The sequence below is a fragment of the Styela clava genome, chromosome 11, assembly GCF_964204865.1.
Source record: "Styela clava chromosome 11, kaStyClav1.hap1.2, whole genome shotgun sequence".
NCBI lineage: Eukaryota > Metazoa > Chordata > Ascidiacea > Stolidobranchia > Styelidae > Styela > Styela clava.
Window position 1 is genome coordinate 19646111 of NC_135260.1, and position 15812 is coordinate 19661922.

General features: G+C 34.9%; 2 protein-coding genes across 2 annotated transcripts; both read right to left on the reverse strand.

The window, feature by feature from the left end:
• Positions 1 to 326: 326 nt before the first annotated feature.
• LOC120335686 (BBSome complex member BBS4-like) lies at positions 327 to 11972 on the reverse strand. The gene is made up of 14 exons (XM_039403264.2): positions 11854 to 11972; positions 11590 to 11668; positions 9714 to 9793; positions 9029 to 9204; positions 8833 to 8962; positions 8144 to 8264; positions 7871 to 8001; positions 5672 to 5824; positions 4957 to 5128; positions 4814 to 4883; positions 4112 to 4244; positions 3630 to 3741; positions 3348 to 3468; positions 327 to 794 (listed from the first exon to the last, which is right to left on the reverse strand). The coding sequence occupies exons 1-14, from the start codon at positions 11878 to 11880 to the stop codon at positions 626 to 628; spliced, it is 1674 nt and encodes a 557-aa protein (XP_039259198.2). The 5' UTR covers positions 11881 to 11972; the 3' UTR covers positions 327 to 625.
• Positions 11937 to 14574, reverse strand: LOC120335694 (uncharacterized). The gene has a single exon (XM_039403275.2). It carries the CDS (start codon positions 14458 to 14460, stop codon positions 13618 to 13620), a length of 843 nt encoding a protein of 280 aa, XP_039259209.2. The 5' UTR covers positions 14461 to 14574; the 3' UTR covers positions 11937 to 13617.
• Between the last annotated feature and the right edge of the window lie 1238 nt (positions 14575 to 15812).

Below are 15812 nucleotides of genomic sequence, written 5' to 3' on the forward strand. Positions count from 1 at the left end.
CTATTGTGGCAGTTTTATTTCCGTATTCAATAGTGAATAAAAACCCCGCAAAGTCATTGCGTGAAGCCTGAATGCTATTTTGAGTTCAAATTAGGATTAAATAATTTGGCACTCATGACAATTCTACTAGTCAAATAATAATTCGTTGGTAAAATTTTGCACCATAATTCCACTTAGTCAGACTTACTCAAACTGTAAACGTGGATGGGGGTTTTCTCAAAATAAGTATTAAATAAAATTGTATAACCTACCATTTGTGAGAATATCTATACATGGATAACAAAGCCTTTAACACGGGAATCAATTCTCATTAAATAAACACACACTTATGTATCATAAAAAAATATCTATTTGCACATAGCACCACATTTACGAAACACCAGGTAAACAAATACAAATTATGGAGAAAAATAAGTCCTTCAATATCAAAAGAAGTTTGGAAAGTTTAAGTAGGACTGGTCTCAAACGCCTGTCAGGTTAATCCAGTCAATCATATAATACCATTTAAGTTTTGCGTAACGCCAAAGAAAACAAAATGTGTAAGTGATTAAGTTTATCTAACGTGTTGAAAGTGTCAGAAATTACATTTGATAGTACACTTTATCTTCATTTGTCATATACAAAGCTAGGATAATGCTTTGGAAGATTTCTTCGATGCAGGGGGTACTTTTTCTGGGGAATGGGTAGGAACTTCCGGCAACAGTGCATCCAATTTTGAAGCTCGCATTCCGAGACTTGGCAACGGCTGCTTTGATTTGAGCGGAGGAAGATTACCACCAGGAGACATCGGAGAACTATTTGACAGAAAAAGAGGAATAAAATGCAATGTATGTTTATTAGGTTCTGTTGTCTATATCCAAAAAACAAGAGAAAACATACTGTATTACAGGGCTCTGCAAAATGGAGGCCTTGACTCGACCCCCCAGTGGGCCAAGGGTCGCGGAATGTTTCGAGAACATTGTTAAAATATTGACAAAAAACATTTTAAACAGATGAGAAAAACAGCTGAGAATGAGAATAATTTATTTAGAGAAACAAAGAAGTGCGCCTCTTTTCGTTTTCTGCAAAAGATGCACTCGTGGCGCGTGCCTTGTACGAAACTGTTTACGTTTCTTGTGCTACAATGAACGCCGAATGTGCATGTTGCGCTAACAGTACTGTAATCCCTCGCGTACTGCTCCAATTTCACAAGTCACACTAACTTTTGTACCGCTTTAAAGTACACATATTCATGTAGGTATGTTACAAAAAATTAAAGTTTATCCGATTTAAATAAAAACTGCGCCGGTGGATCTGAGTGAAAATAAGAAAACAATACCAAGTTTATAAAAAAACAATCAAGAAATAACGGAGATATCGGAATTTTAGTACCACCAGACAGGCCAATTCTTTCCATAAGGATTGTATTACTTTTTTCATAAGAACTGTAATAAATATGAAAAAAGAACACATATCAATCACTAGTCTTTCGATCTGCGTCACATCTATGGAATATTGAGACTATTTCAGGATTTTATTCTGTCAACGGTCTTGATACCGCCGAAAGATCGTCGCAAATAAACGCTGGTGTTGTGCACGTTAGTTTGACAGTGGTTCATTGTCGGTAATATTTAACGATGTTTCGATTGTACAAATTTCATAAAAATCGGTAAGTATCAAGTTAGAAAAGAAATACACACGTCCACATCAATTTTATTGGTGTCCATAGACCAGCGTTTCCCAAACTGTGTTCCTGAGCATCTGAGCATCTTCCAAGTGTTCCGTGGGAGAGGGACCAAAATTACGACTAAATTGGTCGCCATGGCTATCTCGGGATCGTGAAGTTGTCGAACAACTGGCGATCGTTCAAGATCGCGTCACGGTCATCCAAATATTCATCATATTTTAGGTATGTTGAATGCAATTTTGTTAGTTTTCGCGGCGCATTTGTCAACTCTCCGCGGCGCACTAGTACTGTAGTAGCGCACCTTTTGGGACCGATGCATAACATCATTTTTCTTTATCAATTTTACCCTTTCATTTTTGGTGTTCCGCGAGGCGAGATAAAAAGCGTAAGTGTTTCGTGGCCAAAAAAGTTTGGGAAACGCTGCCATAGACAATATATATCATTAATCTGTACTACGTATAAATAGAGCGTAATTTTTAAAAGCTCTGAATGTTGGAAAATTTATGCGCTAATGAAAAAATCAAATACCAGATAATAGTTGTTTATTTTATCTAAACAAGAGAGCTACGCCCAAATATAGGGACACGTCTGTTCGCAGTACAGTACAGTTTACCGTACCGTCAGATCACAGTCTACAAATATATTCACACCAAGCGAAGCAGTACAGTAGGACACAAAATGGCGTCCGATGTCCGCAGAACGTTTAATGACGTCATAGCAAACAACAACAAATCTCACAGAGCTAACAGAAATATTTAAAATGAATAAAAGTAATAGCCTTCTGGGGAAAAATTTTATCTTCAACCACTGAAAATTTCAAAGCAATTGGTCCAGTATTCGAAGAGGAAAACAGTTTTTTAATATTTCCACTAGGTGTGTTATTCTGTGTCAAACAACAAGAACAAGAACAACATAATATTGAAACGATCGTTATGTCCACTACGTGTCCAATTATGTCAAAATTTCAAGGAATTCCATGCTACAGCAGGCAGTCCGTAGTCGTTTTTATGAGCGGTATTCGACGCGGCATAACGATACTTAGCAGACGTGATGTGATGCGTACATTTTTTGGAGAGAAAAAGCGGATTTTGTAACATTCCTAATTCATGACTGCAACGTTTTGATAACAGCTAAACTCAGGGTAGTTGTCCACATATAGAAATCTTGTATATTTGTTTTCCTAGAATGTTCTCGATCTATATTCTGCGATATAAATAGAATTTAATATTCAAGTCTTCAGAAATATAGTATATATATTGTTGAATAAATTGAATAGATTTCCCAACCTTTGTGAATTTATTGTATTGCATTGACAAAAATATTTGTCCGGCCCGTTTCAACACAGTTTGAGTCATATCCGGCCCGCGGTCAAAAAAGTTTGGTGACCCCTGGCTTAGAGTGATGATGCCATATAATGATGAATTATAGGTGCTCCAGGAGTATGTGTACCAATATGGGGGTAACCAATTTTGTTCGTCTACTTTAAATGAAGTTGTGTAAAGAGACGGAAGCCTATGGGCAGTGGGTATATTCACTTGGCTAACAAAGACAGTCCCCACACTTTTAATAGAACTAAAATAAGGAAAATCGGGATAAAATTATGGCTTAACCCTAACCTGGCACACACACTACGGGAGTACCTAATTATATTATTAGATATCTTTACATTAAACTCACAAACCTTGGTGATGAGAGAGCAGGACTCAATAAGCTTGGAGTGAGAGGAGAAGATGGTGATATCTCACTTGGTCCTGGACTTGATACACTTGATGAAGGTGAAGTTTCAATGGAATGTTTTGAACCTGGAATAGGAATTGTAATTCGCAAATGCTCTGATAATTCTAACCATTATATGGCTATAACGGATTAATAGGGCCAATATTCGTTCATACATAACAAATTTCCAGTTAAAATTTCACATTACTTAAAATAACGAAATAATTTTACAGCACTCAAAACTTACTTTTCTTTTTTCGTTCTTTTGAAGATGACTTCGGTTTCTCATCTGGAGGATTTTTCACGAATTTTTCCCCAACATTGATGGCCACACCTAGTTTCTTAGCTGTGTCAATAAGCTGTTGAAAATATCACAAAGTCACTCAAAAATTAAATATTACCGGTACGTAATCCTGAACATCAACTTCCTGGACATGCGGGAGAAAAAGTGAATCATCGAATTTGAAAACAATCAATTTGATTCTAATACAGGGTTAAAATAATCTGTGCAGTGCAGGCTACACATTCCAAAATTGGATGATAAATGATACAAAAATTGTAGTTACCTACTCATCTTGATACATATTTCAATTTAACCCCGGTATCTGCAATCAGAATTTTTCTGCTTATCTTCACAGACATATTCAAAAAAGACTCATTTTCACGCCCTTGAAGTAAAACTTGTACAAATGCAAACCCGCTAGTCCACAGTCGATAATAAAAATAAACCTCTTTGTCTAAATTAGGATCGGAAGAATCTTTCATAACTTTTTCAAGTTTTCCGAGTAATTTCTGAGCTTGTTTCGAATCTTTCGTTTGTTGAAGAAACATGATATAATTGATAGTTATGTAAACATCATCACTAAGAAATGAGAAAAAGTACAAAATGTGAGTATGCGTGAGAAATAGCGTTATCCAAAAGTTGTTTTGACATTGCACAACATTACATCTCTATGAGGCTCGGACTAAGTTAACCAGATGAAATAACATAACTAAATGATTGATTTACTGAAAACAGTACATAAAAATATTTTCCTGGCTTCGCTATCATAAGAACAAACCAAATATTCAATTCCTAGTAGCGCCGAGGAGTCGAATGTTTCTACTGATATTGCAGTTGGAATTTCAAACTTTTAATAATGATAACAAATGTCAATTTGTCTGTAATTTCTGACAAAAACTTAAAGAAAATCAGTTTGACTAAGCATTGTCCACAAACAATTAAAGAAAGCATGAATCTGCAAATCCTATCGTTCCAAAAATTTGTGTTTTACAGAGATGAGCTGGAGTGAGAATCGAAATTTCCTCTCCAAGTTCAAGTAGTTAGCTGGTAATAGTTGGCAACCATGACATATTTTTAAGTATTAATCTTTCTCATCCTTGATTTTAACCAATCTTAATGTATGAACATATTGCAGCTAAAGATCTCACGGTTTTAATTGAAGAGCTTCCTGGTATGATTTTCTTGCACTCTCAGTTTGACCAAGGTGATTCAATGAAACTAAAATTGTAATGATAGTTTTGTTAGCAAATATATGATAATTTTGAAAATGTTCGTATTAGTGACTGCATACCTGCAATCAACATGTAAATATCAGCATTTTTCGGCTTCAATCTTAGTGCAGTGCTCGCAAACTGAAACGTGCTTGCATATTGCTGCATCGTTGCATGAAGAAGACTCAAATTATATAAAATTCTCCAATCGAACGGTGCTAGGTATGTTGCTCGCTTTAAACAACTGATAGCCTGTGACAGGAGAAAATTAATAAGGTCAAATAAGGTTCAACCAACAAAATTCAGAATTGTTCGCTCGAACATGACAAGATTAAATCAAATATTTAGTAGAACACTATTACAATGCCTCGTTTTTTCTTTCATGACTTTATAACTAACCAAGATGGTGGCACACTTCACCATTTTTCATTTAGGCTAGAGACATTTGAAATTGTTTGGAGAACAAGGTTTTACATGAAACCTTGCCCTTGATTGGCAGACAGACATTTTGTTTATCTACCATGAAAATCAAATCTGCTGTCGATATGGCAGCATATTAGGCATCTATGAAGCAGGTCATTTGAATGGCAATTGGGATCAACCCTATATCCATTATAACCATCCATCTTGGGAATTAAGAAACTGTGGTCTTGCAGAGTAGGATGGATGCTGATGAAAATCTTCAAAGACGAGTTCCATTGGCATCCCAAATTTCGTTACTAACAATTCAGCAAGACTAGTTTTCAAATTCTAGATACAAGCATATAGTTGGCATTCTCAATCACCAATACTTACGGCAACATATTTCTTTTTTCCGTAAAAGCACATTGCGATGTTATTCCACAGTGCTGCACTTTCAGGAGCTTTTTGAGCAGCAACTCTATATTTAGTCAGAGCTACATCAAAATCACCATGTACTTGCATAAGAGAACCTGCTGCTAATATTGCCTGTAAAACAAGGATAGGATAGGATAGGATTTACATATTTATCCCGAGGGAGAGGAAAGCCGATAAGACGGCTTATCCATATGGCGAACCACGGCCTCTCGTCCGGTTACCATTCCAAGTCGGGTATGGGATTAGTTTTACTGTATTGTTTGTTTTCGGAAGCATGGACTTGGTCGAGGAGGAAGCCGTAACCGACCAGCGGTTACGTGAACCACCCAACGACAGCGAGGGGTCCAGCAATCCTCTCGCATATAACCATCCCTGCATGAGATTCGAACCTGCGAACCCTCGCAGAGTAATTAGAGGTGCGGTGGCGAGCGTATTCCTAACGCTTAGCCCGTTGAGCCACACCGCCGCGCCAGGAAAGTATGCTTCAGTTAATGACAGGGAGAAGAATTTTGAATGCAAATTCAACGCTTGCAATGCTTTTAATTTGAATTCAGTCATGATTTCTATAAGTAATATTTGCAATTTTCACTTTTATTCATGTGCTCAGCATATGTCACCATCACCATAAAGATGTAATTTAGAACACAAACATTCAAATGGCTTTGAGATACCACGAAATACAGGGTGACTCCAAAAAACAGGACCGATACAATATGTTCCTAATGGACTGGGTTCTATTTTTTCGGATCAATCTATATTTATCTTACTCTGATGTTTGTTTGGTACTCCCGAAGTATGTGAACCAAGATGGCGGACACCGGAACGTGGTATAGGCCTGATTACATGTCCACTGGGACCGGTCTAGCAGACTACATATGGAAACTATTTCACGCTTCAGTGGTTCGCCTGCGATTCAAATTCGTGCTATCGGTCAACAACATCACACCACCTATCGAGTAGGTCTGGAAGTGAGCTGCACTGGTTTTGCTCAGTCGCTTTGTCCTGCTACTCGAGAAATCGCAGTTACGTAAGTCGATCGAAGGGGTACCGGTATGAAAGTTGCTTTCTTTTTTATCTCTGGTAAGTGAGTTGCATTTCAACAAATAAAAATTTAGCTAAATAGTGCTAGAAGTTCAATGTAAACCTCTTCCTCATCTACTGTGTCGCTGTTGAACACAAATTTGAATTACCGGTACTTGTACCGGTGGGAACCCAGTGCGGCATGCTTGGTTGTTGTTTTGAAACAGAATTAAATCTTATGTCCAAAGATTTATTGGTATGAATTGAGCGCAATACGACTCTTGTTGATAAACTTCAGTTTCCCATTTCCCAATGAGAAATTTTTTGGAAATTCACCATACAGCGATAACTCATCCCAGTTGGTACCGGTACCCTAACTGTACATACCGGTACAAATTCAATGCTTCAGTGTCGGTAACGTCCCAGTAGTAGGGCGATATTAAATAATGAAAGTGCTTCTATTTGCATGTGATGAGCCCACTTCACACAAAGTGTTCGGTTGATAAACTGTAATTGTTTAAATTTGGTTGCCAGTAGACTACTGGTAACTGTAGGATTACCGTAATTTTTGAATGGATCGTGTGGCATAAGGTGCGAACCTGCATATAATTTTGATATATACTTTAATTAACATTTGTATTGAATTTATTGACAATGAAATATACGCAGTGTTCGCAAATCATGACTTATTTGTTTTAGTCCGGCAGCTCTAAAACTGTTTCTTATCTCGTTGGTTTGGACATGTAATCGAGGGTGCTAAGTGGTCTCCGAGACCACTTCGACATTTCCGAATCGAACCGGTTCGCTGGACTGGTTTTGATGGACATGTAATCAGGCCTTATGTGTACCAGGCTAAAGTTAGGCTATAATTTCAGGTTCGAATACTAAGGGAGTCACTTGGCTAGTACCCCAACTCGTAATAGAGCTAAAATAAGGGCAATTGGAATAAAATTATGACCTAAGCCTAACCTGGTACACATACTACGTTCCAGTGTCAGCAATCTTGGTTCACATACTTCAAGAGTACTGTTTATTTTATATGTGTGATAAACCAAAAAATGTTTGTGTGTATTTCCGCGTAATGTCATATTTACATGATGTAATGATACATAGGATGCAAAAAAACTTAATAAATACCTTATAATTCTCAGGGTCAAATGTCATTGCCTGACCAAGTAATTCAAAAGCTCGGTGGAAGTCTTGCATCCTTAAATATAACAGACCAAGAGTAGTAAGAAGATCTAAGTTTTCTGGAGAAAATTCAATACCTGAAACAGAAAGGCACTCTCAGATAAAAAGACAACTCATGCACAACATCAAATGAGAACAATGTAAGTAAAACACTGAAAATGTTATGCATTAAGAAATGTGTTAAGCCATGGATAAATGAAACATATCGTAACATCTCACCTTTCTTCAAAACTTCTACTGCTTTATCCATTCTACTTGTTTCCAAGTAAAGACGGGCTAACGTTGAATATGTAATGTCATGTTTACTTTGTTTAAGAGCTTCATTGAATGCATCCTCTGCCTAAAATAATAGTCAGAATATAAAACACAAAAATGAATTACTAATCCAGATGAGAATTTGGTGAAGGTAGCCTTCTCTTTTTATTGTACAGTACATTTCAGGGATAACTACAAATATACAATTTCTTTTATCGAAACTTAGCAGATAACTTTGATCAGGTAAGCAGTAGTTATTTATATAAAAATTCAGATTAAATGTACTAGACTTGTTACGTTGTTAGACTTGAGTATTCTTATAGTTCAGGATACAAAAACAACAGGTGAACCGAAATGCTCACACAAGGGATGTTTCCCTAAACATGGTCTTCTTTGTTTATTTCCATAACAATGGCCAATCAACAATAGGTTCAAAGAAATGTAACAATTTAAAATCAAATCATAACACCTTTTAAGTTTCGAGCATGGGTATAAACACTGACTAATTTTTTGCAAGCTTCGGTTTAATTCGACAGTTTCATTAATGCCCCCCCCCCCCCCCCCACAATAGCATTGAAAATTTTCAACAGTAAAACTTCAGAAAAATTTTGAAAGGTTTAGGATCAGGAAAATATCCATTAATAATTAACCACCATATCATATTGTTTCAAATGTAGAAAACAATCTCCTAGTTGTTGAGATATTTCCCAGTCATCGTTGCATGATAAAACTGCTGCTTGTTTGTAACATTCTATAGCATTCTTGTACTTCCCTGTGAGAAACCTGAACATTGAAATAAACAGTTTTAAATCCATAGCAAAACGTAACAATTCTAATCCCAAAACTTACAAATTCTTTGCAACTTGTTTCAAAATTTCAGAACTTTTTGGGTTGATTTTAGCACAAGCTTGTAGAAGTTCTGTTGATTCTGCAATTCTGCCTTCAGTTCTAGCTATCATTCCTTGAACATATAGAGCGTATTCACATTCTCCACCAGTTTCTGCCAACTGCTGTAGTATCAAGTCCTACAAAACCAATATCAATATAATTTTGACACGGTACGGTAATCACTTCTCTCCTGATGATCAGCTTTTAGACATGATATCGCCACAGTACCAAAAGTAACTTATTCAAAAATGGACTTTTTTGAATTTCTGTCATAATGGACCAGGGCCCATCGTTTGGTCTGGTTTTCGAAGCTTTATCTGTTTTGGGTTTGATCCTATGTAGTGTCGCCTTACATCCATTTTTATGTTTGCTCTTAGAACCAAACTAATACAAAAGGGCAATTTTTCAAATTTAACTGTGACATAAGCTAAATGGATCTACTGTGACAATATAGGAGACTGAATATGTAATTTTTTGTCATCTTTTAACCATTGTAAAAGGCGGTCACTTACGTAAATAAATGTAAGTGATTAAAAAAATCAGGTCAGTACTATAACCTTAAGCTAATGTACAGTTCCTTATTTATGACATAAAGCTGACATATACTTGTCTTTTGAGTAAATTATTTTAAAAAAGGATTGAATACCTTTGCAGTGTGAAACTCTTGTCTGATGAAATGTTGATGAATGAGCCAGTTTCTTCTTTCAACAACTGGGAGATCTACAGCTACAATAGAAAAAGTGATTCTTTAGCATAAAATCGGAAATATTAAAACTAATTTGAGAAGCAAATATATTAGGCTAGGTATATTTAAAGTTATTATTTTTTATAGACATATAAACCTCGCAATGAGTTTTAAACCCTTGCACTTCCATACATGACAATCATCAACATACGCATATTAGGCTAGGTATATTTAAAGTTATTATTTTTTATAGACATATAAACCTCGCAATGAGTTTTAAACCCTTGCACTTCCATACATGACAATCATCAACATACGCACAAGGTGACTTGCAGATTTAGGACCGGGAACTTCCAGCTTGAAGGCTACAGTTTCATGAAAATTTCATGTGTGTTGTTACACAAGTTTTTGTTAAATGCTGCAATTCTTAATAATGTGACATCAACAAGTCTGGAAACAGCAAATTTACATTTTGACAATCCGCTATTTATGGTAATTAACATGGATTCAGATTCTGGCCACAGAAACTTGCACATTGGCATGATTTTTAGAGTATATTTTTGGTGTCGTAGTCTCCTGCATAAGCTGTGATGCATTTTGTGATATGGTAAGCAATGCAATAAAATTTTTCATCAACAAATACCGGTATACTACGAACGGATTGGAAGAAAAATGAGTCTAGTTGGCAGTGTAAAGATCCAGTTCCCATTCAAACTTGTTTAGACGTTTCATGTTTGAATATATTTCTTTGTTTTGTTCACTTTTCATTCGAAATACCATAAAAAGAATACCATAATTATGTTTACATTTATCGTTTTGTTCGTTTTTGCAGACAAATGACAACTGAACTATTTTTAGATTTTACATTTTACTTAAAAAAAGTAACAATTCTGGAATTTATTTGGCAAACTTTGGCAGAGAAATAGTTGAAGATATTGCAATGAAGGCTATTCATTCTTTGATAAGAATAATTAAACAAGCGCTGGTGCATGAATCAGTTGTTTACAACTTCTGCCTCTCTTTTGTTTATGTATAAAGGGTAAACATAGGTAGTATTTGATTTTATGACTAGTTTATAATTCCTTAAAATCAGTCCATATGTTTATAACAATAGACAATGAATAGTTAAGGAGGTGTTGGTTTTCGAACAGTTATTAAATTGGAATTCCAGACAACAATTAACAATAGGCTACAGCAATGAGTATCAACATCACCATTAAGCTAGAAAGAAAGCTTATTTGAAACTGTATATACTTGAATATGCAATTCAAGAGTCCTGCTGCGCACTAACACAAATATATTTCTGTAAACGTATATTTCTGTAAACGTTACAGAAATATATTTGTGTTAGTGTGCAGCAGGACTCTTGAATTGCATATTATGGTATCTTATTCCTGCTACAGCATCCTTGCATTACATGCATACGGATCCACTAGCGCAAAGGCATAGAGAAAGGATTGGGAGTTAGTCTCGCGCAACCTCTACTGATCTGTATATACTTGTACTGTTATTAAAAAATTCAAATATTCTAATTCAATCCGATTTGCATCGAAGTGTGATATTGAAATATGACAATATAGATATACCTTTTGCTTTTCCCCATATTATCAGTTCGAATTTCAAATTAAGGAATATTAAACCCACAGCACCACAGTATTATAACAGCAATAATGATTTTTGATGACATCAAATTTTTACACAACTGCATGATAAAAAAAGAAGCAAGACGATGAGAGCAATATTAAATATATCAAAATATTAAACATTTTAAGTTGTCCTGCATTACGGGATGTGTTAAATAATAAAATTCTTTCATGTATATAAGAATATTACTTACGTTTTTTTGTTCGAACTCTAGGTTTTGGAGTAGGAGGCTCTACTGTTACTTCTTCCTGGTTTTCTTTCGGATTTTCGATCTACGACAGGAATGTAAAAAAAATTAATATCAAATTCATAACATTGCAGTAAAATAATCTGACACAAAAGGGAATTTATAATTATGTAGATATGACAATCCACATTTTTTTAACTTCTTTTTAAAATTTATGATGACAAGAATAGAATATCAGTGGCCTCACACAAAAAAATTAAAACCATGTACCTCCTCATTTTCTGTGGATCCGGGCATAATGTATAACACTGATAGCAATTTATGCTAATGTGTTCATATTTGTCTAAATACTATTTTGCTATTAAAATTAAAATAACTATGAATTACCAGTACACATTCACAAGAAAATATATTCATACACAAAAATAATAACATCAGCAAGATCATGTTATTTTATAATAAAATTAAAACCAGATTAAATTATTCTAATTCATCTCAAACAGGGCTGTGGAAGTTTGGCATGTTATTATTGGAGTTGAAGCCATCTCTTCACACTACCTTGAGTCAGAAGTGGAATTTTGAAGGTCATAATTGAAACTCCAAAAAAAGCTAGAGACGAAATTTTCATCATTTTTTTCAAGATTTGTCAGGGTTCTGATTTTTTTTTTAAAACCAGAGTCTGTTTTAATTTAATACAGACTCTAGCACTGGCGTCAGATTAGCCCTTCAATTGAATAAAGCTATAAAAAAAAATAGCCAATAAATTTATATCAATTATTTTGAGATTAAAACAGTGAAAACTCATATATATATAAGTTGCAATTTGAAATAATTGTCATGAATTTAAATTGGGCCTATTTATAAGATATGAGAACCCTTGCATATGTTCATTTTGCTACTATAACCACCACAAAATTGGTTAGGCCACGATTCATACCAAACTCTAACAAAACCAATTCATGATATATCATAATTTTGTTGTGCGATTGAACAATTCAAATTATAACGAGAAATATAAAATAATTATGTACATAATATGTGCAGATATTTTTATCACAGATCATTTAAATGAACTTTATTAAAAAACAAAGCAGCCACAAGAAAGAATGCTAGCATTTATCATTATTATTATTCCGTTTCATGAAAAGCGACTTATTAAACAAACCAAAATCTTTTTTGGGGAAATAGTTTATAATAATAGAGTTGTTTCAAATGTTATTCACATGTTATTTTAAAACTTTTGTGTTTGAGTTATGGCCATTGGCCAGTAATATTCACTGTATAACAACAAAGCATACAGACTCAAACCTGAGCTTTTGCTTACAAGGAGGACACTCAGAACAAAATGGGGAAGTTAACATAATTAATGAGAATATCAATTCAAGATACATCATAAATATCAAGCCTTTTTTTATAAATAACAGTTTTTGAAAATGCAGCATATGGTGGAACACTGTTTACTATGCTTATAAAAGTATATCAACCTCATTACCTCAATGCGAATAAGTGAAGAAACACTACATTATTTATTTTTAGTTCAATATGACTAGTGTACTCAGTTGAATAAAAAACGATAATTAAATTTGTCACAAATCCTAAACAACATAGGTAAAATTACATATGATAAATTGAAGCAAGCAATGTATTTTTGTTTTTGGCACAATACTTAATTACAGTGTTGAACATTGATTTTTAAATAAAAATTTGGCAAAATTACAAAATGAATCTCAATAAAAAATTATAAATAAAGAATTTTTTCATTAATATACTGATATAACTTAATCCTGAGTTAAGTTTATGTTACATTGATTTAAATTGATAGTACAACCTACAAATAAAAGGTAAATTTCAATTTGATAAACATAAAAATTACAATGTTGAATAGGCCTAATGTATAACATGATAACAAGAGAAAAATATATCATATTTACAACTCATGATAAACTCAAGTGAGAAAACATGGCACTCCAGCATGACATAAAATTTCACTTCTAAATATCTAGAATGGGAAAAGATAAAATATAAATCTAGGAATTAGTTTACACCAGCAACTGCAACAGGAGCTGAAAAGCTTCTTTGCTTGAGTTGCAGAGGACGATATGCACGATTACTTGGCATTACAAAGGGTACAGGAAGTAGAAGATTAGAATTTGGTCCTTCAACAAAAAATGAAGTAGTTTTTGGCCTGGCTCGACTTTGTTTATTTGAAGGCTTAAAATCAGAAGTAAATCCAAGTCTACTGACTGGATTGCTTCCAAGTCCATTGCCACGATCATTATCGCTCATAAGAGCACTTTCCACTCGGTTTTGATATGACTGGAAAACCTCATTACGTGCAGCCATAATATCTATTATTTCTGGTTCTATTTCTTCATACAATCGGGATTCCATTGCAAAATCAAGAGGCGATGGCAATGGTCTTGATGGTAAATCAACAGATCGCCGCGTTGAAAATGCTGTTCGAGTGCGAACCGGTGTAGGTCTGGGTTTCTCTCTTACTGTCGCAGATGCAGGATTTGCCACATATTTTCCTTCAAATCCCCTGGTATACTTTCCCATTTCAACAGTCATTGGAAAATTGGTCCATTTTCCTCTGGGTGTTCTTGGACAAAAAGTTCTCTGTGATGGAAATTTGAAATTATTCTGATCTTTTAATGGAATACCTTCTTTGCCTGAAAACCCAGCATTTAAAGAATGCATTTGATATTTTCGAACAACATGTTGCTGATAGTACGAGTCACGACTACCTTTATCGAGTCGAACAGCATGCCCTCGATAAAGCATTCTAGGGAATGCTGCCTTTTTTTCATAAGGTGGAGAATATATTCCATATCCAGGAAACACTCCAGTACGATTAGAATGACTGACAATATCCATCTTTAGAGTCACATTAAGTCATTTGGAGGACTATTCTAATGTGTTGCATTTGTCAGTTAGTAATGGCTGAATGGCACAGAATACTGAAATATTACATCTGTTTTAATAAAAAATAATTCATATAAACAAAGTGATCATTGAATTGGAGGCAATGTACTTAAACGGCGTGTATCCTGAGATAAAATTTATATACAAGCAAACGATAATAGATACCGGTATAAGATTTTGGGACCTACTGAAGTTTGGGACCTGAATTCAGGTTGTGTACCAGGTTGAGGTTCAGGTTATACGACATCTTGGTGCGCATACCGGTACCGTACTTCAGGAGCACCAGATTTTGAATTATTGGAATTCAGCAGCTTGATCATAAGACAGATTTTCCACATACAGATATACCGTAGGGTACCAAATTGCTTAAGCCGCCAAATGTACAACTACAAGCAAGGCAACCGGTACCGGTACAGCGGTACCGGTATGTTCCATTTGTTTCTTTCTAATGGCGTAATTGAAACAGGATATTACGAACAGTGAGGTAGCATTAGAAATAGCGCACAATGAACAATGAGGGTGTATTATTATCGCGTTGGTACACCAAAGTTACCCTAGCAGACATCTCTCAGCAGATATCTCTCTCGTTTTCGGAACGGTGAAATAGGGTTGCCAGAAATCGATTTAACATTGCGTATAAAACGCGCTGCGGAAATATGAATGCTGGGTGAAATTCAGTTGCCAGATTTATGCCCTATTATAATCACCGTATTCCACGTAAACTTTCGTACTTTTCAATGGCCGGCCACATTAATAAAAGTGATAAAAAGGAAAACACATAATACCATCATCTCGATCAAAGTTTAATGAACTTTGTATGTCGGAAAAATGATATGATTTCTTGTCAAACATGGCCCAAACAAGAATTATACATCGAAATCACTAAATATCGGTATTACACCCAAAAATACTGCACTTTCCGACGACGTGCCCCACTTTTAGATAAGATATCCCAAAAGAGCATATTGTAAAGTCATCTCGAACTGAGTTTCATGAAATTTGTATGGGGGGAAGATATAATGATATCTTCTCAAACATGGCCCAAACAACAATTTTACATCGAAATCACTAAATATCGGTATTAAACCCAAAAATACTGCATTTTCCGATGACGTGCCCCACTTTTAGATAAGATATCTCAAAAGAGCATATTGTAAAGTCATCTCGATCCGAGTTTTATAAAATTTGTATGGGGGGAACATATAATAATATCTCCTCAAACATGGCCCAAACAAGAATTTTACATCGAAATCACTAAATATCGGTTTTAAACCCAAAAATTCTGCACTTTTCGATTACGTGCC